We start from the raw sequence: 25,857 nt of genomic DNA on the forward strand, positions 1-25,857 counted from the left end.
TGGACGAGGTGTCGAGCAGTGGTTATGGAGCAAGGAGACACGAACCTTGCGATCCCATTTCGAAATGTAACGGGTGGTCATGAGTCGGGATGACTGACGACCAAGTGGCTGGCAGTACCCGCTGGTGATACTATAGCTGGCTAGCTTCAAGCTGGAATATAAAAACACAGATGCTGCCTTGTCAAACTTTAGTAGAGGCTCGCTTCAACCCAAAATCTCCGGCTGATCAACTGCAACTTGACTTCAAACTACTCTTCTCTCATAAATATCCTCAGTCAGGCAGGATGAGATCAATCTACGCTCTTGGTCTTCTTGCCCTTAGCTCGGCACTTGGAGCATGGGCAGCGCCTGTTGCAAATCCTGCCTCTGCCCTTGCCCCACGTATGGCGGAGGACACCGACAAAGCCAAACGCATGACCATGTACTACCAGGACGATGTCGCTGAAGAGGTTGATCCCGAGACCACCGACTAGAGCAAGGTCTTCTGGGGAGTCGCCAAGGTAAGTGAGAAAAGGACTATTATTAGAATTCTCTAACTGTCCGGCCCAGGAAGACAAAGGGGATATGCAAGAGTGAATACGCCGGAAGAGGATATATCACGGAGAAATCAAACCGACAGGGATGGCTCTGGTTCAGGTTGTGTGTCTGTATTCGGGTGTCGTTGAAGTTAACGAATACCCCGTACGTATCCACATATACCAAGCCTAGTCCGTCTCGGGCCTCATGTTCTCCTGTTGTCTCCGTAGCTTTAGCGACTTGTTGCCTCGTATCGTAATATATCATTTACCCGATGTTTATCAGAATAAGCGAGACCGAGGTCACGGACTACTTAATCTAGACTTCCACTCTTGTGCCTAGCTTCATGAAAGTCCCATTGAAAAGTCCATTGAGACCCTATGGCTATTTACCACATACATACACTACTCATGTACTTGTGTCGCATTGGAGAAACCCACTGGGGCCAAAGTTTCGAGTTGCCTAACACTTTGTCACTTGAATCCACCCCAATTTGGTGGCCTGAAGCCGACTTCAAACCAATACCTATCGTAGAGAGACATATCTTCAGCATGTCACTAAAGATCCCCTTAATTCTTGGCTACGTTAGCATTATACTCGAGGAGGGGATGATCATTCTCTGTTTCAAGAGAAAGTTCCGAAGGAGGAGTCACTGCTTCGGTGATGGATCATGTTCATTGCCAGAGACCTTTGTCCTTTATTGGCAATTGGCCAACGTAAGCGATTGATGTAGCGTTGATTCTTCTGACCTGCAGCAGTTACGGGTAATTGTAGCCTTCTGCACTTTTGTGCATCGTCTGGGATTCCGGCGCAGATGATCGCGCACCATACCACCTGTCTAGGACCGAGAAACGCCAACAAAGTCCACTGGGTGTATAGAACTGTGGGCTAGTACACAGTCAGCCCACAACATGCCCCCCTGGTGCAGCATATTCTCTTCAGCCCAACCTTCAAAGTCTTCTACCTCTGCTTGTGCTTGAGCCGTCAACTCAGATATAAGGAGACCAGACAAAAGCCACATCAACAGCGATCTGATTTCTAATCAAGAGGTTTCCTGAGAGCATATCAAAAATGGCATCCGAGAATTACAAGCCTCTACTTTCAGGTCCTGAGGATCGGACCTCAGTCGACGGGCTTTCAGACACAGACCTCAGACCTTTGAAACCAAAGAGCTGGTCCTCGAGGTTGGTGACGCTGTTGTCGAGGCTACGGCCATACATTATTGCCATATTATCACTTCTTCTTGCCATTCATTTCTATCTCGACAAGAGATCATTCCACTCTCGGTGTGTTCGAGAGCTACATACTCCTTGTGAGAGATCTCCTTTCATAACACCGAGTTTCTGCCCCTGTAGCTTGACCAAGCTAACACATCTTGCACATCTAGCACCCATTCTCAATTCTGGTGTTCTTGATAAGTATAGCACAGTCAACCTCAACGGAACGCTCAACTTCAAAGAGAAGTGGGCAGGAACTCCAAATGACGCTAGAGACGAGCAATGGCAGAGTATCATCAAAGGTGAGTATGGAGAGATTCCAACCAAGTCCTTTAGCTTTTCGTCAAAAGAACCAAAAGAGAAAGACTGAGTGCAATAGCAGATGTATGGATCCCGGTGACCGACGACGAAGTGAAGAAAATGGGCAAAGACCCCGAAAAGGTCGTTCGAGTCCCGCCACAACATCGTGACCAGTACGGAGACGGAGCAATAGGAGTCATGGATTTTGCTCACCAGATGCACTGTCTTGTGAGTATTACTCCTAGGTCATTCTTTTTACAAAACCTCCCATGCTACTTCGCATCCGTGTCAATTGACTCATTACCTCCTTAGGACCTGGTGAGGAAATACACTTATTTCGATTACTACATGGAGAAACAAGACGAAGAAGCGTTTGGGAATCCTCCTCACGTGTTGCGTGTTCACATTGGTAAGGAAGGCTCTCGGGTGATTACCTATCTAACAGAACTTTTCTTTCTGCCCACAACTCCACGAGTGGCTGACTGACATTACTTTGTCACTTAGATCACTGTATCGATATGATGCGACAATTCATCATGTGCAATGCCGACCCTGGCATAGTCACCCATTTCTGGGTCGAGGGTAGATCGACCCTTATCCCGACTTCTCCATGCAGAAACAGTGCAAGGACCCCTGGGCCATGGTGGAATGGGCAGAGAAGAAGGCGATTCCGGGGTATAAGCTCATCTATCCGAGTCCCGGAGAGTTCATCTTTCCTTGGGATCCTTCTATCTTATGAGAGCAGGGCCTGTTCAGTCGAGTATTTGCACATAAAGGCTTGAACCATATTTTTAAAGTAGTGGCAGCGGTGAATTCAAGGGGAGTAAAGGTGCATAGAGGACAACAGGGCACATATGTTCAAGGACCTGTTAGACATCATGCAGGATGGTCTCATTTGCACCTATGGGATGGTACTTGTCTGCAAGCATCATTATCAACCTTCACGACTTCCCAAAAGGTGTGTTTACACCACAACCACCAGGACTTCGCCTCGGAAGCTTGATTCGTAGACGACGATCTTGCTAGAAGTGCTTCGTCTAATGTGAGGCTTGGCTCCCTTGGATGCAAGTCCAAAGGGATCTGTAGCCACGGAAGAACGTCACTACCTCGACAACAAAAGGCTGCATCGGCAATGAAGAGGGATGGACATCTATTCAGGCCACAACCCAAACGCTAGGCTTAGCGCCGTCCTGGCACAGGGGTCCCACATTTTAACCCGTCGAGTCCGGCTTCCTTTACGTACGAGTCATGTACATACACCTATTGAGGTGGAGATCTTCAAGAGGGATGGAACGTAGTGCGCATTTGTTCGCTTCAATTGTCTCTTTCGGCTGGTCCGGAGTACGATATCCTGTATGTCTTTGGGGTGGTCTCCGTGGGGTGCAAGTGAAGAACCGTGGGTCATATGCCCGATAGGACGCAGTGAGCAGTATAACTTCTGATGGATTTGTTAATTTTCTTACACGATAGCCCGCCGTTCGACCTGTGTGACAGGTCGTTCTTTTCAGCAAAGTAAAATTCCTTTGGAGCTGCGGCTCAGGTCATAGATGTTGAATTTCAACGGACCTAAGCGTGGGCAGTACAAGGCTCTTGCTGACCTTGATGTCGAGGCAGAGCAGAATGAACAGGACCCGGGCCGACGAGACACAGATCTTCTGTCTCCTGCAAAACGACACAATGACACTTCTTCTGTCAAGAAGACATGGGTCTTGCTGTCTGTGGCGTTTGTCATATTTGCTCCAGCCATCATAACGTCGGCGACGCACCTTCCATATCCTCGTCGTGGTGATGGCAGTGCCGGTAGCAACGCTGTCTCATCAGGACAATGTGAGGATCCGTCAATTCGACGGGAGTGGAGGGATCTCTCGGACGGCGAGAAGATGCAATATATCGGAGCCATCAGTTGTCTACATGAAACTCCTTCTCGACTCGACCCGGAAGCAAAACTCTCTGACGATTTTCCATGGTTGCATTTTCATGTTGGAAGCCCAAGTGAGTCGGTCCTGGTCGCCCGCCTTGTCATGGTATATGTGTTGGACACCTGGTAAAACATTTTCAAACACTAACACGTGATTATGTCTCAATCAAAGATCACAACACGGTCGGCTTTCTCTCATGGCATCGTTGGTTCATTCATCTGTATGAAGAGGCCCTCAGAGATTTCTGTGGCTGGAATAAAGGTTTAGTGTATGTGTAGGACAGTTTCCATTCTGTTTCTCTTCTGCGTGGCTGAGGGAAGAACAATACTGACGATCGAATGACCCGACCAGCTACTGGGACTGGTCGCTTGATTGGCAAGATCCAGCCTCATCTCCGATATGGGATTCCCGAATAGGATTCGGAGGCGACGGTGACCTTTCGCTACCTCCGACCAACATGCCTCCCAACGCCACCTGCGTCCGCGATGGACCTTTTTCCAATTACCAAGTCCGCAACACGGGTTGGGCGACGCAACCGCACTGCCTGTCGCGTGGATTTGGTCGACTCCCGCCATTCCACAACTTCAGCGGCGAGAAGCTCCACCCGGACGTGCTGAACGATGCTCTGGCCCAAGAGGATTTCTGGGATTTTTGTCACCGCCGTCGAAGACGGCCCCCACGATGCTATACCACACGGGGTCGGAGGGGATTTCATGTTGCTGACCGCACCAAACGGTATGTTCGTCCTTTGAGATTGCAAAACTCTGCTTCTCCAAGTAGTGAACATATCAACTAACAAACAAAAACGTGCTCCTTCACAGATCCCGTCTTCTACCTCCACCATACACAGATCGATCGACTGTGGTGGATGTGGCAGCAAAAGGACCCGGAACGACGACTGTACGAGTACCACGGCCCAAATCCATCCCGAGAACACAAGCAGAGTGATTCGGCGGCTTTGGGCGAATCCTTTGCTTCTCTCGATGATGTGTTAACTTATGAACCGCTTTCACGCAACATTACTGTCCGAGACATAATGAGCACCAAGACACGGCGGTTGTGCTATCGATATTAAGTAAGGGAAAGGGCATGGTTGGTGCTGGAAACTCCAAATCTGATCCATCTCTTGTGCAAATCATGCGTTACCATTGATCCGTACCTAAGTGGAAGGATTCAAGAGGGTAAATGGTGCACGTGGCCATGTTTTTTCCTATGTCCTAAAACCAGACACTTTCAAGGATCCGGCAGTTGGACAGGCGACAGCGAATTTCAGGCAGAGGCCCGCTCATATCGTGGCCGGCCGGGCTGGACTTCTTTTTCGATGAGCCATCGATCGACCTCGACCATTGGAAACTGAAATGTATGGAGCAGTGCAGGAGAACTTGGTCTCGATCACCACGCAAGCTTAGCAAGAGCCGATCACAGCACTTCCTCAGCTCAGGAGTTGGTGCAAGCACCACAAACAAAGAGAAAATCTGGCGGCTGTTTGGTATTCTCATCTACTCACCCATACCCTTTGAAGGCTGCGGCATTGACCTAGAGAATACAAGGTTGAATGGGAAGGCATATTGCTATGGAGAGTACACTCAAAACTCAGATCTCTCCGCCCTGGATACAACCCTTTCCACAATTGCAAATACAATCATTGTCCATCCTTTAACGCCACTTGTTGTTGGAAGACCTCTCCAGCACTTGGTCCAAGGCACTTCTTTATGGTGTTATCTGGGTATTTTGATACTGTTTTTGGTGTTTTGTGGTTTCCCTGATGGCCTCATTTCCACCTAAAATCAGTGATGAACTTGGAAAAAGTGGTAGCTGGCAAAGTATGCTCGTGTATCGCTTGCAACGTGGTTTAGAGACGCATCTCTGTAACCACATTGACTGGGTAGCTTCGTGTTGACTCTTTTTGTAATCTTGCGACTAGTCATACTGAAACAGCACACTGATACTCTCGCCGTAATGGACCCGTCGGATAGCCTGTAATTCGGTTAGCCAACGAATCAACGAGCAAAACAAATTGGTTTGGATGGATGCTCACCTCGGCAAAAACATGTCCCACCTCAAGCACTTCAAGTTTCGGGCACCGCTTGCAATGCTCTTGTTGGTCAACCGTATTCGTGACAATGACCTTGTCGAGGGCACTGGCGTTGATTCTATCAATCGCATCGCCACTCAAAACACCATGAGTTACCAAAGCGTAGATCTTGCTGGCTCCTTCTTTCTTCAAGAGCTTAGCTGCTCGGGTAATGGTGTTGCTAGTATCAGCCAAATCGTCGATGAGGACGGCCACCTTGCCAGTGACATCTCCGACAAGCATCATGGTGGCATTCTGGCGATCGTTGATCTTGGTGGGCCTTCTCTCCTTGTGAATGAGAGCAAACTCAATGCCTAAGGCATCGGCAATGGCAGTAGCACGTTTAGCACCGCCAGCGTCAGGACTGACAACAACACCATTTTTATAGTCTGGGATGTTTTGCTGGATGTATTTCTTGAGCAATGGTCGCCCATAAAGATTGTCGACGGGAATGTCGAAAAAGCCCTGGTATTGCGGGTCGTGCAAATCCATGGTGATAATGTGATCGGCACCGGCACAAGTAAGAAGATCTGCCACGAGAGTTCCAGCCTGGGCCACCCATTGTCGATAACCCGGACGAGGTTTGAAGCTTTCCAGGACCTCTGTCTTGTTCTCCGTCTTGCTCGGAGTTGCCGCGAAATCATGATTGACAACACCATTGGTCGTGGATGCACTCGATTCGCTTCGCCTTCGCGAACTTGGGAAATACTCGGAACCCGACTTGGTCTGCGAATTTTGATCTCGGTAATGGCTGAAACGAGCTTGATGTGCAGGACTGCCATCGCCATCATCTAGTTGTGATTTAGAAGCGGCTTTCTGGAAGGAATATCCATTCGTCAAACCATGGCTTTCACCCTTGTCCGGATGAGGCGTGGGTGGAACGCTGTCGAATGAGTAGCCGTTTCCATCCTGGACAAGCTTGTGATCCAACTTTGCAGCTTTTACCAATGGTGCACCACTCTTGTTGTAGGGAACATCCGATTGTCGAGAATAAGGAAAGAGAGGAAGGACAGCGGTGACCTTCTTGGCCGAGGCGGTCTTGCATGCCGAGATGGCGATCAGCAGTTCGACAAAATGGTCATTCACTTTGCCACCACCCGACTGTATGATATATACATCTTTTCCTCTGACTGACTCACCGATCTCAACTCGGGTTTCTCCGACTGAGAATTTCGAGAAGAGAGCTTGGCCTTGTTCGATACCGAGGATCTCGCATATAGTGTCAGTCAGTACTGGGTGGGACGAGCCGCCGAGGACCACGATGTTTCGGACCATCGTGTCGGTGAGAGACGAGTCGGTAGGAGTAATGGTGGTTGAGAGGGAGGGAGGGGAGGAGAGGGCAAAGAGGGTCGACAACGTGGTGCGGTGATGGCGAATGAGACTCAAGATACAGAGTCTATATCATATTCTCCAACAACAGAGAGACCGCGCCTTGAACGGGCAAGAATTCAATTGAGTCGTTGTCGACATGCTCAAAATGAAAACGAAAACTACTAGATCGCAGGCTGTTTGCACCAGAGAACTTTTTGTCTCGCCCCACTTTCTACTTTGGGACACCAAGGCTGTCAGGTACGTGAACGATGAAATTGCGTCACTGCGATTCACAGCCTTGTGTTCCCATTGACTAGATACGATTACCCGCGCCATGTCTCAATCGAATATTCCCAAGGTAGACGATAAACGAGACTGCCTCACGTAACACTGTGTGGTGCATACTGAACAAAATACTATCATGTAGCTCAACACACATTCAGCACACTTGCTAACAACCAGACTTCTGCCAATTGCTCCTTGTAGTCCCTCAGTCGCCCGTATCAACTTCCAGATCCAATTGCACATTGTTACTGACTCCATAGTCTTGTAGCGTCAATTGGTCTTTGAAGGGTCGTTCGCCTTGTCTTTTGAGGAGAATCTCATGCGGCTGTCGTCCGATCATCGATGCGACAATGACTTTGAAGTCCTCTATCACACGTACATCAGTCTATATTCGATTCATTCATGTAGAAGACTTACTTATTGGATCTGTTGGATAGCATGGTATTGCTTTCTTGGTTCCCAGCCGATCGTTCACATAGACTATGATCATAGGCTGTGTAGGTGCCGCAGGTGCAGGTTTCTTCTCCTTCTTTTCTCTCCTCTCCTTCTTTTCCTTCTTGTCCCTATCCTCGCCTAAACGCTCTTTGTGGTCGCTATCTCGGTAACGATCTCGATCTTCCCTCCTAGGCGATGACCGTCGAGGGGGCGGTGATCTGGATCTGGATCTGGACCGAGGGCGGTAATGGTCTCGGTAACCCCGTTGTAAGCCTGAATCGCGGTCTCGTCGGCCATCATCACCATCGTCGCGGCGCTTTTCTTTCCATTTAAATCCTGTGTCTTTGCGCCGAGGTCGATCCTCTCGTCTATCACGGTCTCTGCGAGGCGGCGATCGGCTTCGTCTGCGGCCTTCTCCACGGGATGTATCTTGCTCTTTCCTGTCAGTACCAGGCGTCGGAGGATGTGATGTAGCAGTCTCACGCTGATTATCTGCCATGATGAAGGACCACTGAGGTCTTCCGTGAGACTAGATTGCGGCTTTAACGTTGCTTCTTATTGTGTACAATCAAAACAACCCTGGCCAGGCGCAGACACGAGCGGAAAATTGCAGTAGGGTCCGGCAGAACTTCGGTCGATGCCTGGAATAATGACGAGGCTGAACGAGGCTGAGGCTTTATTTAAACTGTACTCGTGCTTGCTTCTACTCGGCTTCACGCAGTTCGGACATCTGTTTCCGGCCCATATGGTCCATCTCCCATTGATTGTCCCCTTTCAGATCACTGTACAAACAGGAAGGTCCTTTGATCCAAGCCGAGGCTGTTGTGTGACTTACCATCGTGTTACAACTTGATTGGTGGCACAGCAAGCGAGTGCTCGGCAGCACGTGGTCTGTCGAGATGACTTCGAAGCGGTTGCCTCAGCCTGATACAGGTTGTCAGCCTCAACTACAAGGCCCAAAACTTTGTGATCAGATCGGTTGACATTGCGATATCACTTTTATCAACGCTGTTGGTATCTTCGACAGAAGGCGTTCCGACAAGATCTGATGATAGACGATCACAGTATCCGATCACAATGCGATTGATCAATACCGGCACTCTTTCCTTTGAGGAGTTCATCGGCGAGAACATTCCGACATACGCCATTCTTTCACATACTTTGGGGAATGACGAGTAAAATCCATCTCGATTGCCCAGAAGATGTCATGGGCAGCAGGCAGAGAGACGACCCGGTTTGAAGACATGGCATATTGTTTGTTTGGGATATTTGACATCAATATGCCACTCATGTATGGCGAAGAAGGACAGGCCTTTCCAAGACTTCAAGAAGAGATCCTGAAATACACCACGGACCTCAGCATTTTTGCTTGGACAAGGTCCGATGAAAGAAAAAATCAGAGAGGCCCTGGACGGGGCTATTGTGGCGTTCTGGCTGAAAGGCCACGCGATTTCCTCACTTGCTCGGCCTTTTCACAACTTTCAAACATCGCAGCCTTAGCATTTTCAATCTACCACAATGGGATAAGGCTGGAAACCAGGTTGCTCTCAAAACCAATTCCGGAGACCCGTGGCTCCCGTTATATACTGCACTCGCCTGGATCGGGAATTCAGTGAGATCGGTAGGCATACATTTGCGAACATATGAACCTGCATTTTTCGTCAGAGCAGACCCTTATCAGCTCTTCGAAGAAGAAGAAGATGGGAACGGCACTTACGCGTCTCCGGAGACCTCGGTATATCTCCTGACTCGACTTCTTGGTTGCGGTCATGCAAACCAGGTCATTTCCATCGTTCAGCAGCACATCATTCAGATCCTGCTGCCACCTGGAATCACTATCTTCAGTGCTTGGCCAGTAGATTCATGGGATGCTGAAGACCAAGCCTTCTTCAGCCTTTGTGAGCCCGACTCGGCCTCCTGCGGGTTGAGATTGTCTGTTACTGAGACTGCGATGTTGGTGGGATCAACATTGAGGTGCGCGCTCAGTGTATGTTCTATGCTTTGGGCTGGAATTCATTCTCTCCAAAGTGGGACCAGTTTTCAGTCGATTTCGCCCCTTTCACCTCCGCTATCAATGAGATACAATCACAAATGCCGGCGCACGCACATATGCCTCAGACTCTATTTCTACTGAAATATAACCAGGTCCCAAAACAAGATTGGCTGTCCTTTAAGTCCCAGAAACAAAATTTAAGGGTGCTGATATCCTTCACGAGTACTCTCATAGTTGATAACGAGATCTGCTCAAACTCCTTCTGGCGGATTAGATTCTCAACCTCAGTTGTGAGATCGAACTCGGTCGCGAATGTTCAAAGCGAAGAGTGGAACACTGTTGGGGTCTGTAAGCCTGCGCTCGGACCATTGTAGAGCCTGGATCTGAGGCTTGACCTGTGGTCAAGGTCATACTCATAGCGCGATTCGGAGCCGAGCTCGACAATAGCATGCATCACAAGTTGCACACTGGGAAGGCTCTCTATCATGAAATCCTAGAATACAAACATTGTCAAGCGAATCCAAGGCAATACTTCGTCAGCCTGATTTACATCCCTAGTGTTCCCTGGATCGAATGGCCCTCTGGCTTGAGACAACTGCACATGGGCTTTACGGCTCAAAGAACGAAGAAGAAAATCAGTCCCTCTCTTTCGATGACATTCATTACTTTATGGTTATATACATCCTCAGATGCTGGCGCCGATCACCGCGAAAAAGTGACGACTCGTTCTCTTGTTCTTACACAATGTCCCCACGATACGTAACCATGTCAGGGCATACATGGGCACTGCTTTTATTTGATCGCATGCATTTCCTTCTCCTCGCCCTCGATTTCCATATCGACGCCTACAGCCACGCCAGCTTGCATCCCACCAGCACCCACCATCTTCGCCGAGCTTGCCGCTTCTGTGGTGTAACTGGTGTTTGTGACACGCTTGAGCACCAGAGGCAGCAAGACCACAAGTGACCCTGCCGTGAGTCCCCAGTACGATCCGAACATGGTAACGTAAGATTTCTTTTGCTCGTCCAGAGCGGCGACGATGGCGCTTCCTGCGGCGCCAAAGACCTTGTAAAAGGCACCGTACATGCTGAGCACGAGGGGGTCGTTCGATAATGTACCCATGATCCAATAAGCGTAGCATTGCCTGTAAAAATTAGTGACTGGCTTTTTGTTTTTTTTTGTTTAAAAAAAACTTACCAGGCGCCGTCCAGGAAGCCATAAAAGAAGTAGAGAGCAATGTATCCTCCAGCCTCGCTGTCTTTGACATCGAGAACCTTCTCGACAGGATGGGAACGACTTGATTTCCGGAGAGGAAAAATACCACCGATTAACACTGCATTGAAGCAGACGAACATAATCACCCATCCCTGTGAGAGGAACACCAAGATTAGTACTCTGCTCACGACAGATGACTTTTTTTAGGGAGAGTATATGTGTGTGACTTACCAGCAACGCTCTCGTCCTTCTGGTAAAGTACTTAATGTCCAAGAAGAGACCCAGCAGACCCGCCGAGACCATCTGGGCGACGTTGTACCAGATGGAGTTGAACGAACGAGTCCGGACATCGAAGAAGTAAGCGTTGTAGTCGTTGCTCTGGTAAACGCCGTACCAGAGGCCGGCAAAGGCGTAAGGGAAGAAGAGGATGATCCAAGGCTCGACCTTCACCGACCTGACGACGTTCTTCAGCTCGGTCGTCAAGGATGCGTGCTTGACCACGTAAACTCTTGTGCCATCGTCTCGGACGATCTTGCTCGGATGAACGAGACACATGGCGAGGATGGAACCCGACAACATCAGGATGAAGAGAGCGATGTAAGTGCCGTCGTTGACTCTGCCTGCGGACGTGTTTGACCAGTTTTGTACCGTTGGGATGATGCTACCAATGACTGCACCCATACTCCAGATGGTCCAAAAGAGACTGATGTAGCGCCCCTTTTGGTCCTCCGTCGGGTACGACATCAACATGGTACCTTCTGCGGTCCTATAGTTTGGGTTCGAATGTCAGTCTACCGAAACGTCTCTTCTCGCGTCACTTTACAGGGGCGCTCTTACCAAAGAAAAGCAGCAGAAAACCCGCAGGCGGCGCCAGCAAAGAGCACAAACCCGTCGTTCCCGGTGTGGTTGTAACTCCAAAAGGATGCGGCATACAGAGCATATCCCACGCCACCGATGGCGAGTGTGATTTTGGGCCCAAGGTAGTTGCACACCGAGCCCGAAATGAGAGCCAGACCAGCGAAGATGGAGTACAGGATCATGTTGGCCTTGTTGGATAGATCAGCGGTGAGCTGTCCACCACCACCGAGAGACGCCAGGACGTTGAACATGCCTAATTGTCAAGCAGTTAGCATCATCATCAAAGGGATACCACCGGCACGCCATCTATCAACACTCACCGACAACAAGGAAACAGACAAAGCCGATGATGATGGTTTGAGCAAGCGGCGACCTGTACGCCGGCAACGTGATGGGACCGAACTTGTATCCCTTGGCCACGACGCCGTGGGTGGCGCTGTGTAGGGAGGCGCTCTCGACGTCTGCCATTGTACCGGTCTCGTGAGTGTTTGGATATTCCTTTCCCGTACTGATGTCCTGAGGTTGCACCATGACTGTGTGTCACTGTGTTGGGTGTGCGCCAGGCCTTGCAAGTTATAGGCTTGGGCGACGGCAAGATATGTGTATGTGTGTGTGTGCTCTTGGAAAATATAGGATTATGTTACCTCCTCCTCAAGCTGCCGTTGCTGCGGCGATCACACCGCATATATGTCGTTCTCTGTCGGATTGATCCAGTCACCTGAGAGAGAGAGGGAGGTATCATAGACCCACGTACGAGCAAGGTCCAGAAGCCCTTCATCCCTTTCTTAGATTGGTATCCGGGGGAGGACGGGAACGGGACAGACACTACACTCAGGTGCTGTGCAGCAACCCCAGATTCGAGGGTTCCGATAAGCTGGTCAAGTTATCAAGAATACTATCATCCTAGGCCCCCCAAACGGTTGGAACTGAGGAGATGAAGAGACGAGGCTAGAGTCAGGCACGGCAAAGATTGACTTTGCATCGTGAGCACGAACCCACATGTGCCCACTAGATATGCCCACCCCATTGAGAGGCCAATTATTGAGTAAGGTGAAGAGAGCCCACAGATGCTCACGAGGGCATTGCCCGCGCTGTGCTAGTAAGTGCCCCACGTATGCCCGCGGGATGGCATGTTCCATCATGATTGAACTCCATGTTTGCGAAAAGGCCTGCATACAGGCAGATCCACATCCAGGAGACCAACATCCCAGTCATGTGATTCACAACGACATCCCATGAAGTATGGATTCAACAGGCGAATCACGATCTACGGCCAGAAGAGCAACATAGGTGTCTAAAGAGACAAAACATTTCGAGAAAGGTAGGAGACACCACAAAACAGGAAAAAACATGTCGCCGTCCACAACACCAACAACACGAGTGATCCTTTTGGGTGCTCACCATCCTCACTTTTACATCCGAGCCAAGATACTTCAAGCGCGAACAGACACTCAGATCGTGGGATTCTGGGAGGAAGACGGCGTACTTGCCGGCAAGCTCGCTGGACAAAATTCAATTCCTCGGTTTGAATCCGAGCATGACCTAGTCAAGCAAGATTTCGATATTGCCTTTGTGCACCCTCTGGACCACGACAACCCTCGCCTGGCGCTCCTCGCGGCGTCCCACGGCGCCAAGGGATTACTCCTCGAGAAACCGGGCGCCACGTACCCTGAGCACTTATTCTCGCTGGTCGAGTCACTCAAATCCTATCCGGACTGTGTGGTCGAATGGGGGTGGGAAATGCATTACGCGGAAGCGATGGACCTTGTCCGTGATCTCGTCCATACCGAGGCACTGGGACAAATCACCACGTCGCATTGGCACGGCGGTACTCCCTCGGGTGGCGCGATGGAGATCTGGCAACGACAAAAGGACACTCTGGGAGGATTCTTGTACATGGACGCCAGTCACACCCTCGAGGCCATCGTGGATGTTTTTGGACTACCAAAGGCCGTGTCGGCCAGTGTTCGCAAATTACCTCCCGCGAAGGAGGGCCCACACCCGATCGTCAGCTGCTGGTACGACATGCACAAAGGAGAGCTGGACCCAAAGACGACGCGATTCGCCGTGGGAGAGTTACCTTACGAGGACATTGGCAGCGTCATTCTAGAGTACGACTCGCACAACGTCGTCGCCGACTTCACGGCCTGGGAACCCACCGACTGGTGCGCCGACTGGGGCATCAACATCTACGGCACCAACGGGGCTTTCCACGGGGTGTTGAACCCTCCCAAGTGCGAGGTCACGTTGCGAGAGGGCCGTGGCAAGTACGCCGCGGGTGTGACCAAGATGGCCACACAGAAACCCGAGGGCGTGACGAATCAGGTCGGGTATTACCAGAAACAGATTGATTTGTTCCTTGACCGTGTCGTCAAGGGCGTCGTCGTCAATACAGACTGTGCGGGAGTCGAGAACCAGGTGAAGCTCATGAAGGTCTTGGATGGGATTTACAAGTCTGCCAAAGAAAGACGATTTGTGGATATTATATAGTCTCTTTTGTACCATTTACCGTCATGTATGGAGCTAGGGTATGGAAATTGAACATGTGTGTCATATGTGATGTGTAAAGTAGGTTTTATTCGGATAGGCAAGCTATTACTTTAATACCTTCCTAAATCCTCACTGCCATGTATTGGGGGCCAACGCTGTCTATCTATCTCAAAAGGGAACAATTGAATTTTCAGTTCACTTCTTCACGACACCAACACACTTGATCTCAACATCCGTATTGAGGGGAAGTGTCTTGACGGCAACACATCTGTTTTCGGTCATGCGTCAGCACTCGTTCTACAAGACCCAAAATGAAGAAGAAGGAACTCACGTTCTGGCAGGCTTCACGTCACCCCAGTAAGTAGTATACACTTCATTCATCTTGGCAAAGTCATCCATGTTGGCCAGGAAGACGTTGACTTCGACGACATGTTCCAAACTTGATCCGGCGGCTTCAAGGACAGCACCTAGGTTCTTGATACATTGGTGCTATTGGAATTGTTAGCTTTAGGATCAAAATCAATTCAGAGCCACCATAAAAGGCGATGGTCAAGATCGAGACGACGAGGCCAAGTGGTGTCATGATCAATATGAAGGGTGTTTGCCTTAGTACTTACAGTATGAGCTTGAATATCGCCATCGATCAATTTCATCGTCTTGGGGTCCATGGGCACACATCCCGAACAATAGACGAAGCCATTGGCCACGATGGCCTGGCTGTAGATTCCCGGAAGTGCCTTGGGGGCGTTTTCGGTGGTGACTGGTGTTCTTGACATTGTTTTGGTCGGTTTCTGATTTTGGTGAAAAACGAATAGGTGTGTTGGGTGTTGGTTGCGCGTGTCCCTTGCCCCGTGTCTGTAGTCTGTTCTGAGGCTTCTGTCGTTTACTGTGGTCGATTGCAGTGGTGTTAGAGTGCTTACAAGGACGGTAGGACTACTGCTGGGCGCTACTGAAGCTTGCTGACATGATGATGCTGGGAGGTTTCGGTTCCAAATCCCACGTTTGACCAACACATCCCTCACTAGAGTAGGCGGGCATTTTCCACGTCCCCCCCTTGTGACCCCCCCTCCAGGTCAAGTACATCTGTATCCCACGTAAGAACTGACTATGGTAACCAACCCAAACTGTTAAGCCACCCGGGGGATTGTGATGAACCGTTGTCCCATACCTATCCCATCCCGTCCTATCTCGTCGCTTACTCCACACAGACCAGCGACGGCAGCCCAAAGACCCTTGTAGCGATATCCGCGGAGACAAAGCCGCCAGGCCAGAACCCCCCCTCATCCCATGCATAACTATACTGTACCTACCAGGTAGTCTCGACCAAACCTCTCGGTGCTCCCAACGACAAGACACACGAGGTTGCATTCGTTAAAAAAGACTCATGCATATTTTGGTTCCCCATATACTCAACACAGGCATTTAAAACTCCCCTTTGGAACACTTGCATTTAGTAACGAAACCATTCAACATCAACCGAAACCGACAATCTCCTCTTTATTCGTTTCGCATACACTGTGTGATTTGGGCCTATTGCTGCTCACCTCCACCGAAAGGTACAACCACATCAATCCAAATAAGCGAACACGCACTACACAGAGAGAGACAAATCGCTTGACTGAACGCATAACGCATACGCATCTGATCCGATCTCATCTAGTCCCGATCCCGATCTTATCATCAATCATGTCTTTGACAAACACACAACCACCATACCCCCTCCACGACTCGGTCAAGGACCGCCTTCACCCGGAGTACGTCGAATTCTACAACGAACACATCATCAACGCCCAACAGGTTCATCTGCAACCGGTCTCGGCTTCGCGCGTCGGGGGCAAACTCATCCCGGGTGGCGGAGATCCCCTCCCCGTCGGCAAGACCCAAGACATCGGGCTCAAACGTCAGCAGACTCCGGGCACCGACGACGTCCAGATCCGATGTTTCACCCCCGAAGGTGAACCCCCGGCCGCCGGCTGGCCCGTCATGATCTACTACCACGGCGGCGGTTGGGTGCTGGGCAACATCAACACCGAGAACACCGTGTGCACCAACATATGCAGCCGGTCGAGGTACGTGGTCGTCACCACCGACTACCGCCTGGCTCCCGAACACCCTTGGCCCGCCGCCGTCCACGACTCCTGGGAGACGGTCCTGTGGGTGTTTGGGCGGGGCAAGTCGGCCCTGTCTCTGGACCTGTCGAACGTGGCCATCGGTGGTTCGTCCGCCGGCGGGAACCTGGCCGCCATCATGACCCACAAGGCCTTGTCGCGCCCGGACCTGAAAATCAACTTCACCACCCAACTCCTCATCGTCCCGGTCACGGACAACACGGCCAGCGTGGAGTCGAACCCGACCTACAAGAGCAACGAGTTCACCGCGGCCCTCCCGGCAGAAAAGATGCTCTGGTACAGACGGCACTACCTGCCCCACGAAAAGGACTGGACCAACCCGGAGGCGTCGCCGCTGTTGTACCCGGCCGAGAACTTTGCCAAACTCCCACCCGCCGAGGTCTTGGTCGGCGAGCTCGACGTGCTCAAGTTCGAAGGTGAGGACTACGCCCGGAAGTTGAGGGAGGCCGGCGTCCCCGCGAACGTACATGTCATGCAGGGAATGCCCCATCCGTTCTTGGCCATGGATGCCGTCCTCGAGGCCGGACGAACGGCCATTACCATTCTGTGTGAGAGTTTGACGAGGGCTTTGAAGTAGCACCGACAAAAGACACGTCGTTCGTTTGACACACATTAAATTTTATCCCATTGGCCCAAGCACTGATACCAATTTTGATATTGATATTGACATTAGAAAAGTTAAAAAACAAAGTTGTAACTCATCATTGATCTCATCATGCGACTGCCCCCCCGGTGTGTGCGTTATTTCGTCAGCGACGCCCTAACCAACCCTAGATCAGTATATTAAAACTTACAGCAGGTATATCAAGGTGCAGAAACTTCGATAAGCTTGCCCAGTGTTGTACACGCTTCTTGCAACAGTTCCCACCGACAATCAGACAAGGACTCCTTGACCACGGTCAAAAGTCCAAGCGTCCGATTGGTACCTTTGAGCTGATGATGGTGGTCCATGAGACCACTCAACATGTGCACGAGATAATCTTCGGCGCTGACCCTCTCGGCCGATTTGCCCTCTGTCAGGATACCAAACGCCCACAGTATCAAGGTGGCGTGATACAGACACCAAGGTCGGACGGCAATGTTGTCTTCGGACGCACGGTATCGTCTGCGAGTGAACATGGTCTCCTGGATGAGGAGTATGCAATGGGACAACGTCCGTTTGGCCGACGGCCTCTCACACCAGAATTGGATTCTGCGCTTTGCCTTGGCGTACTCGTGTCTGGTGGTGCTGCCGGTGAGAGACGGCGCACCCGCGAAAGTATGGAAGTCGATCAAGTTCACGTATATCGTGACATGCGCCATCCGATGTAGAGGTCGTGCCGCTTCGAGGCAGAGTGAAGGTTGTTGGGACATCAGAGAGAATGACCAGGTGTCGATGGCTCGGTCCAGAATTTCCTTCCAATTGTCGTCGCCGATGGTCGACGGTGGTGTAGACTCGGCGCCGTGATCAGGGGTCCTTCCGGTCTCGATGTCCGAAGCCATCAGATCACGCCCCTGCATATGTTTGGTCACGTTGAACAGTCCGTGGAGTAAAATGAACCGGGCAAAGGGACTGCAGCTCGAAGTAATCGGACGACGAGACAGTAGAGCCCGCAGTGTAGAGAGGAATTGTACGGCCGGCGCCGACTCGGAAAGCCTCTTCTTCCAGGACGATGGAGTTGAGCTATCCCACACCTCGTCCGCACATGGTAGAGCCAGCCTTACGTCGCTAACGGAAAGTGCAGGCGTGTGGCCGAAGATGGACGAGTGCTGTGCATCCATGATGAAAGCGAAATAGGCGACGCGTTTAAATGACTCTTGTTCAATCCATGAGTGCCACGCTCTCTCTGCCGAGGATGCTTTGGTGGCGTCATCGGCCGAGTCTGAGGAATATGAACCACCTCTACGCATGAGTGTGATGACGGCACCGTGGAATATATGCGCCATCTCGTGGTGTCTCCGTGTGGAGAACATCTTCTCGTACGCTTGAACAAGGAGCAATGCTTGCAGACACCACAGTGGTGCCGGTGGCTGAAAACTTCCACTGCTGAAAATGAGCCATCGTAAGCTCTCGTGGATTCTTTCGGCGGTTCGATAGTGAGAAGAGTCGGGTGATAGGGTAGCACCCAGAGTGAGCAGTGCAACGAGGAGAAGTGGCGGGGTGTCGTCTAGTGCAAATGAAGCTTGGTGTAGGATTGGAAAATGAGAATCATAGTTGGAAAAGTAGATGTCGAAGAAGGACTTGAGGTTGACCGGTTCGAAGAACGGGGCATCCAGTAGGTCTTGCGGTAGTGTGCGTAGAGCTTCCAGAAGTCGCGCACGAACATTGAGCCAAGGGCTACTCCCGAGCGATGGTGTGTCTGTACTGAGTTGTTGAGATATCGTGCTGTTCGGAGAAGCGAAGGAGACATCGTTGGGGATAGTCATGTCCAGAGATGGATCCATTGGAAAGTCCTCCGGGAACGGCACGTTTCCGAACAGCCAGTCCAGATCTTCCACGAGACCTTGGGCGCCGTCCGATGCGTCAAAGATGACGTGGTGGTTGTTTCCAATCTCCGGAACCTGTAGGAAGTCCGGGTAGTCAATGGTATCGAAGGTCATGGGCGCTGAGTTGGATGGAGCTGAAAGAGCGGGATCGACGGCGTCGATGTGCTGATGTTGCGAGGCAACTTCTGTGTGTTGAATGACCATCTCTACTTGGGCGGCCGGTGCATGGACGGGCTGAGATGTAGCAGCAGAAGGCGAAGAGGGCGTATCAGGTACGTATCCGCCAGAATTTCGATATGACATGCCACGCTCATGGCGTCTTTGATGTCTCTGCAACAGATCAAGCCTGACGAAATCCTTGTGACATGTTCCACAGCTGTAAATCTTTTTTGGTCGATCTAGTTGCATCATTAGCGATTTGGGCTCGTCAGACCCCAGAGAACTTACGATTTAGACGATGGCGACTCAGGTGTTCGGGCCGTTTGAAAGTCTTCCCACAGCCCTGAACGGGGCAGACATGTCTGCTGGACATTGATGAACAGGAAATGATTGGGCCAGAGGATTATGATGCGCATATGTACCGAATATCATTGACCAGCCATAATAGATTTCAAGATAGGTCAAAGTAATGGCCGAAGTAACAATAGCATTGTATGCGATAGTGTGAGAAAGAGAAGGAGAATGATAACAAGTGGATAATTCTTTGGGTCGATCGAGGTTCCAGATTCGGGGGTCTCATTGACCACATGGGCTTGGCGCCAGTCGCACCTGGGTAAAAGCCTATAATTCCGCCCAAGACAAGACTTTTGGGGGTTCGAGAGGAGTCTTTGGGGGCCTTTGGGGGTTCGTTCTAGGGGTCCAATGCCTGGGGCCAGCACTGACACTCGGTACTCCTGGTTAGTCAACATGTAGGTACCTCAGCTACTATTCAAGTGACTACACTCTTGTCAAACAGCAAGGCAGTTGTTGGATTCTCACTTCATTAGTGGCCATTTGTATGCAAGCAATTCTATCAAAGAGATTCGCCTAATTGTACCCAACGATGCGTTGTTCATGTGCCAGAAAGTACTATCAACCACCAAGCCTCATCCATCAAACTCATACTTCTGCCACCCTCTCACTCCCACGGCCTTGTATCTAAACATATGACCTCCCTCGTCGTCAGGCTTTGCATTAGGACTCTTATCCCTTCCCGTGGCGATATACAAAATATCAAGGTTCTTTCCTCCCCACGTCGTACAAGCCATGTTGTTGGCCGAAAAGACAATATCCTTCAAATGCTCGCCCTTTGGGCTGAACACCATGACTCTGTATGATGCAAACATGGCGATCCATAGATTTCCCTCAGTACTATCAAGCTCGTATTAGCCGGTCTGATCACTCGCTCCACTGATCACAGATCACACCGTGTGTGTGTCTGTATTCTCAAAGCACTTGGCAGACAAGGTGGGTCAGTAACTCACTCGACAACCATCCCATCAGGCTCCCCAAACGAGGACCGCCGATCGATAAACAATCTCTTGTTCGAAATACTTCCACTCTCCAGGTCAAAATCGTAAGCCCATACCAACATCGCGACCGAATCGTTAAAGTACACTGCCCGCATCACCTTTCGTTAGCATCTGCACCACACATTCTCTTTTCCTCCGAGAGATACCACACAGCCGACCGGCCGGGTCATCGTAGAACTTCAAAAACTCACTCGTCTTATTATCCGGACTCCAAGCCAGGCCGTTTCCACAAATGACTCCCTTTTCCATGAGATGTAGGCTCCCATCAGGATCGTATCTCCATAACCGACCTATGGGTTCGCCGTGGCTGACAGGACATTTGTTGGGACCATACGCCATGGCCACACGGTCGATCTCCGCCAGCCAAAACCGACCTTTCGCGTCGACACCACCGTCGTTGAACCGCCTGATACCTCTGTCGCTCGTCGGGATGATCTCCTTGACCACCTCGAGTTTACCCGTCGCCTCGTCCATGAACGCCACGCCCTGGAAGTAAGCGCAGATGTAACTTCCGGGTCTGTTCTTGCGGAAAAAGGCCACCGTCACGCTGTCCTCGAGCTTCACCACCCTCGTCTCGCCGACCGCGTCGCCAGTGTCGGCGTCGACCTGGACGATTTGCAACTCGGCCGGCTCGCACAGGCAATCCACCCAGTGCAGGGTCGAGTCGCTGGCCCGGTAGATCGGAGCTTCCCCCAAGTTCATGCCGTTGCCACATTTGAGCCACGCCTTGCCGCCCTCGATCACCTCGAGTGGTCCAGCCGAAGACATTGTCGAAATTGAATCCTTTAGAGTTTTGTTTTGTTTGTACTCCGTAGAACGTCGTACGTTTGATTCTTGAGGCTCTCGAATGAAGAACGTCTACAGTAATGACTTGCTAAGCGTCAGTGTTATTCCAGCCAGCCCATTTCAATTGAATTTCACCTGGACAAAATTATCTCAAACTGCTCAAATGCCTGTAGATGTGGATCAATCACACGGGACGCTGCCCCCTTGGCTGGAGATAGCCGTGACTCGTAATTAATGGCATTATTCAGATCCGGGTTGGACAAGTACCGAGAGATTCATGGGTTTCCCACAGGGACAAGACCCTTGTTCGGAGGAGGGAACCATGAGAGAGCAGCTGATCATCTTTTGCGTGGGGAGATGGTTCGTCTCGACACATGACGGGGTGGTGGAGGGTGGGTTAGACGGAGCACAAACAAACGTTTTGTGTGGGAGAAATAATGCCCGCGCAGGAAAACAGGCTCCGTTCAGTTTGTACACTGTACCACACCACCAAATGGCTCCATGCCTGCTTGGAAATGGAAAGATACAGTACAGTAGGACGGGACCATGGATTTCAATTTGATCGACTGGTCCAACAAATGATGCCTAGACCCTCTCATATGGGCAACCATGCTGTACCGTTATCTTCTAGAAGCAGAGATCAGATGTGTCCACTTGTTTTTTCACTAGTTTCCTCGTGGTACCATATTGGACATCTGGCAACTGGTTCTTGTTGACTACACGTATGAAACTCATTCTGAATTGGACTCGGTGTTCGATAAAGCCACCTGTGAGCCAAGGGCCAGATACTATATGGAATACTCTAAAGCTATTTAGAAACGGTGCCACACCAATTGTACACGCACAGAATCGGATTGCTTCCCTTTGATCAAACTACGCATTGATCTTGCCTGCTTTTGGTGATAGAAAAAATCCACAATACACGGTGATTCACTCCCAATCCCCCAACTGCCTGCAGATTCATGGTCTCATGTTTCTTGTATTGTGTACTGTATCGAGAATTCTCGGTGTCGCAAAACCCATCGCCCATCGCCACTGTTGTACCAGCCACGGTCTATACTCCAGGGTTCTGGGCAGCCAAAGATCCTTGCCGCTCTGATATCGACCACTCTTGCTTCACATGAATTGTGTTATCGAGACTGATCCGCTCCTCTTGACTCGCAGAATCACTGCGCGGCATCTTGGTGGCCCGCGATAACCCGACCACACTGTCATTGCGGTAACATGACGCTCTACGCGGGTAGGCATCGGATGTGCGACTGCGTCGAGTGCTGCTCGTCAGGAGACGTGGGAACATCAGACTGACGACCGGCCGTATGGCTGGGATGCATGCGCACATGATACCGACGTTCAGTTCGGCGGCCGACCACGTCGCGGCGGGAACATTGTCATAGGTAATATCAGTCGATATACTCGTGATGTAGAGGGCATGAAGTCGGAGGATCGAGGTAATGCAGGCACTATGACTCCAAGTCAGCCAGAGGGACATTGCAAGCTAAGAGAGCGTCGGGGGTGTCGCTTCTTACAATCCACCAAGAGCGAAAACTGCAATCAAACTGATTTTCTGCTTCCGAGGAAGTCTCAGTCTCCACAGCACAGGCATCGGGAGGAACCAGACCGCCAGATCGGTGGCGATGTTGAAGGCCGAGAAGCTGAACCAAAATGCAAGCATGTTGACGCAGTGTCCATTCTTGATGGTGGTCTTGTCCCAGTAATACGCGACCGGCCAGCATGAAAAGCACGAGGTCAGAATGAAAGCGCAACCTCCAACACCGATGATACCAATCAGGCACCAAGCCGCGATGCGATAACTTCTCTGTACAAAAAATCGCAGATATTGGTACAAGATCGAGTCCTTAACCAAGAACAATGCCAGGTTGTACACGATGATACTGGCGTAGAGCAGCTGTCACGCAGTCAGCGACGGCTATCGTCAATGTCCTTGGTGGTAGTTATGATACCTTGGAAAGAGTCTCATTGTCTTCTGTACTGACGGTATCTGCATGCCGACCCAAGCCATTGTTCTTCTCTGCAATTCAGACAGGTCAGTCGGCTTCAGACAAGTAACTGAAAGGCCTAGACCTACGCAGGACGATTATCACGGTAAGACCGATGGAAAGAGCCAAAGCGAAGAGAATGAGGTAGTCTTCAGTGCCAGCCTGCTTGATGATGACGAATCGGGATATACAACGAACAACAATGAAAAGAAATGCCAGAGCATTGAACACTGCGGCCGTCACCACAGCTTGCATGCCACGCTCCAAACCCATGTTGTCGATGCGGCAGATGCGCCGCACAGATGTTCAAAGTTCACAGCATACCCTGACAACTGATCGAGTGTTTGAGAAGTGGAAGATGCCACCACGCAACGAGGCCTGGGTAAGAAATTGTGGGAAGCCTGTCGCTTCGTGCCGGCAATGTTGCCAGTGTCAAAGGAGAACCTCCTGGGGTCGAAACAGTAAAAGTAGAAAGCCCAAGAGGGTCCCAGGAACAGAACATGGGGCATTTCCCGGTCTAGTTTGTAAATTCGCGAAGCGAAGATGCAGCACAATCTGGGGTAATGGGAGGGTGGGAGATGGCGTCTGGACTCTGGACTCTGGAGCGCATTGCCGAGCATTTGGAGTAAGTCAAACTTGATCTAAAAGACTCGGCGAGCATTATAGAGGTCATTTGTGGCGTTGATTTGTGAAGCAAAAGGGAAGACTAGAACAACCTTCCTGTCATAGTTCTCCAAAATCAAAGGCAGCCATCCGGTCCTGGAGAGGTCAGTTCGCCGGTGACTGGTCACGTAACATGGATAGGGACCGGGAACTCCCAGGGTTTTCATTTTCCAAGCCCTCCCTCCCCATGTACTGGGTAGAGGCAAAGAGGTCCAAGCTCAACCGGGATCGGGAGTTGCGACACGAATTGACTGAAGAAGTGTTGCAAAGCCAAGCCAATCTTCGGAAGTTTGCGAGACAAGTAACAGAATTTCCAATACCTCGAAGGAGGAAGCTGTAACCGTTGCCCTCGACAGACAAGATTTTCGCACTTGAGGCGAAGCATCACTATGATGGGAGGAAGAACGACTTCCTCAACTAGTGGATGTGGAGTAAAGACTGGGCAAACACTATGAGGTCATGCCAAAGACCTTGCCGTTCCACTAGAAGAAGAAATAGTCTTCAAACAAGCACCTGATTATCTGATCTCACGGTCTTAGATCGGTCTATGAGGCAACATTTAGTTACTTCTGTCACAATGAATCAGCTCGAACATTGTTTAGGCAAAAACAAAAGATGGTTGAGCTTGCCAAGCGTTTACACTGTGGTAAGCCACGTCGTCCGCAGTCTCTATGCTCTTCCTATGGTGCTTGAAGATTTCTCGACAACAACTGGTATTTGCACAGAGCCGCAGGATGACGATATCTCACGGTATCATGCTGTCCAGCCACCATCAACCGTGTAGACCGCACCAGTGACGAATGATGCTTCGTCACTGAGAAGAAATGCAACGACGTTGGCAACTTCGACTGGATCTGCAATGCGCTTTAAGATCGCCCCGCTGATCTCGGCGGCCCTAATTGTTTCATCTGAGGGCATCATGGCTGTTTCGATTGCCCCTGGAACATATATCAGAGACATCGCAACGATTTCAAGAGTGAACATCAAGAGTGAACATACCTGGTGCTACACAATTGAATCTAATGTGCGGGTTCTCCTTTGCGGCGCTCCTCGTCATGCCGATGACAGCGTGTTTACTGGCAACATAGGGTCCCATACTCGCGAATCCGATCAGTCCTGCTCCGCTGGCCGCGTTTACCTGTTCAGCCATGATCAGCAAAGGAGATTCTGAAGTTTGGGGGTCGAACTCACAATGCTTCCACCAGCTTTCATACGGCGGACCTCAGATCCCAGACACAAAAACATCCCCTTTGCATTGACATTCATGTGGAAGTCCCAATTCGCTTCTGTTTCGTCCTGTATCTTGTTGCACCGTTCCCAAGACAGAACTCCTGCGAAATTGGCCGCGGCATCCAATCGACCAAACTCTTTGACGGTGCGGTCCATCCACCTTTCTATGGCAGTGGCATCGCGCACATCGACCAAGGTGTAGATATGACTTGCAGCTTCATTTACGGCCAGTGAACTGAGGGTTTCTTGAAGACCTTGCTCGTTCACGTCAGCCAGCGACAGGATCGCTCCTCGGCTAGCGACCAATCGAGCTATACAAGCTCCCATACCCGAGGCTGCGCCAGTGATGGCGATCTGCGAGGAGCGTTAGATCTCATAAATTGGACTTCTGATGAGCCGCAGAATCACATACAACTTTGTTACGCAGTGAAGCCATGGGAATGTATTCAGAGGAGCAATGGG

General features: G+C 50.6%; 8 protein-coding genes across 9 annotated transcripts; 3 read left to right on the plus strand and 5 right to left on the minus strand.

Moving 5' to 3' along the window:
* Positions 1 to 170: 170 nt before the first annotated feature.
* On the plus strand, positions 171 to 473 carry PV06_02288 (uncharacterized protein; the record flags this gene model as incomplete). The annotated part of the gene is made up of 1 exon (XM_016402946.1): positions 171 to 473. One exon carries the CDS (start codon positions 171 to 173, stop codon positions 471 to 473), a length of 303 nt encoding a protein of 100 aa, XP_016266843.1.
* A 1,114-nt stretch (positions 474 to 1,587) lies between these two features.
* PV06_02289 (uncharacterized protein) lies at positions 1,588 to 5,027 on the plus strand (the record flags this gene model as incomplete). The annotated part of the gene is made up of 9 exons (XM_016402947.1): positions 1,588 to 1,828; positions 1,904 to 2,035; positions 2,113 to 2,261; positions 2,346 to 2,442; positions 2,538 to 2,615; positions 3,648 to 4,025; positions 4,124 to 4,220; positions 4,304 to 4,650; positions 4,774 to 5,027. The coding sequence occupies 9 exons, from the start codon at positions 1,588 to 1,590 to the stop codon at positions 5,025 to 5,027; spliced, it is 1,773 nt and encodes a 590-aa protein (XP_016266844.1).
* Positions 5,028 to 5,131: 104 nt separating this feature from the next.
* PV06_02290 lies at positions 5,132 to 7,489 on the minus strand. 2 transcript variants are annotated; one of them, XM_016402949.1, is made up of 3 exons: positions 6,869 to 7,489; positions 5,991 to 6,817; positions 5,132 to 5,929 (listed from the first exon to the last, which is right to left on the minus strand). In XM_016402949.1, exons 1-3 carry the CDS (start codon positions 7,299 to 7,301, stop codon positions 5,873 to 5,875), a joined length of 1,317 nt encoding a protein of 438 aa, XP_016266846.1. In that variant the 5' UTR covers positions 7,302 to 7,489; the 3' UTR covers positions 5,132 to 5,872. The 2 variants fall into 2 exon arrangements, with proteins under 2 accessions (XP_016266846.1, XP_016266845.1); XM_016402948.1 differs by having other exon boundaries at positions 5,991 to 7,489.
* A 56-nt stretch (positions 7,490 to 7,545) lies between these two features.
* On the minus strand, positions 7,546 to 8,626 carry PV06_02291 (uncharacterized protein). The gene is made up of 2 exons (XM_016402950.1): positions 8,040 to 8,626; positions 7,546 to 7,988 (listed from the first exon to the last, which is right to left on the minus strand). The coding sequence occupies exons 1-2, from the start codon at positions 8,554 to 8,556 to the stop codon at positions 7,828 to 7,830; spliced, it is 678 nt and encodes a 225-aa protein (XP_016266847.1). The 5' UTR covers positions 8,557 to 8,626; the 3' UTR covers positions 7,546 to 7,827.
* Positions 8,627 to 14,808: 6,182 nt separating this feature from the next.
* On the minus strand, positions 14,809 to 15,389 carry PV06_02292 (uncharacterized protein; the record flags this gene model as incomplete). Its single annotated transcript, XM_016402951.1, has 3 exons — positions 14,809 to 14,881; positions 14,945 to 15,102; positions 15,231 to 15,389. The coding sequence occupies 3 exons, from the start codon at positions 15,387 to 15,389 to the stop codon at positions 14,809 to 14,811; spliced, it is 390 nt and encodes a 129-aa protein (XP_016266848.1).
* A 910-nt stretch (positions 15,390 to 16,299) lies between these two features.
* On the plus strand, positions 16,300 to 17,319 carry PV06_02293 (uncharacterized protein; the record flags this gene model as incomplete). Its single annotated transcript, XM_016402952.1, has 1 exon — positions 16,300 to 17,319. The coding sequence occupies one exon, from the start codon at positions 16,300 to 16,302 to the stop codon at positions 17,317 to 17,319; it is 1,020 nt and encodes a 339-aa protein (XP_016266849.1).
* A 150-nt stretch (positions 17,320 to 17,469) lies between these two features.
* Positions 17,470 to 19,766, minus strand: PV06_02294 (uncharacterized protein). The gene is made up of 2 exons (XM_016402953.1): positions 19,656 to 19,766; positions 17,470 to 19,606 (listed from the first exon to the last, which is right to left on the minus strand). The coding sequence occupies exons 1-2, from the start codon at positions 19,738 to 19,740 to the stop codon at positions 17,547 to 17,549; spliced, it is 2,145 nt and encodes a 714-aa protein (XP_016266850.1). The 5' UTR covers positions 19,741 to 19,766; the 3' UTR covers positions 17,470 to 17,546.
* A 527-nt stretch (positions 19,767 to 20,293) lies between these two features.
* PV06_02295 (uncharacterized protein) lies at positions 20,294 to 21,487 on the minus strand (the record flags this gene model as incomplete). The annotated part of the gene is made up of 3 exons (XM_016402954.1): positions 20,294 to 20,558; positions 20,672 to 20,804; positions 20,866 to 21,487. The coding sequence occupies 3 exons, from the start codon at positions 21,485 to 21,487 to the stop codon at positions 20,294 to 20,296; spliced, it is 1,020 nt and encodes a 339-aa protein (XP_016266851.1).
* Between the last annotated feature and the right edge of the window lie 4,370 nt (positions 21,488 to 25,857).

The sequence above is a fragment of the Exophiala oligosperma genome (assembly GCF_000835515.1).
Source record: "Exophiala oligosperma strain CBS 72588 unplaced genomic scaffold supercont1.2, whole genome shotgun sequence".
NCBI lineage: Eukaryota > Fungi > Ascomycota > Eurotiomycetes > Chaetothyriales > Herpotrichiellaceae > Exophiala > Exophiala oligosperma.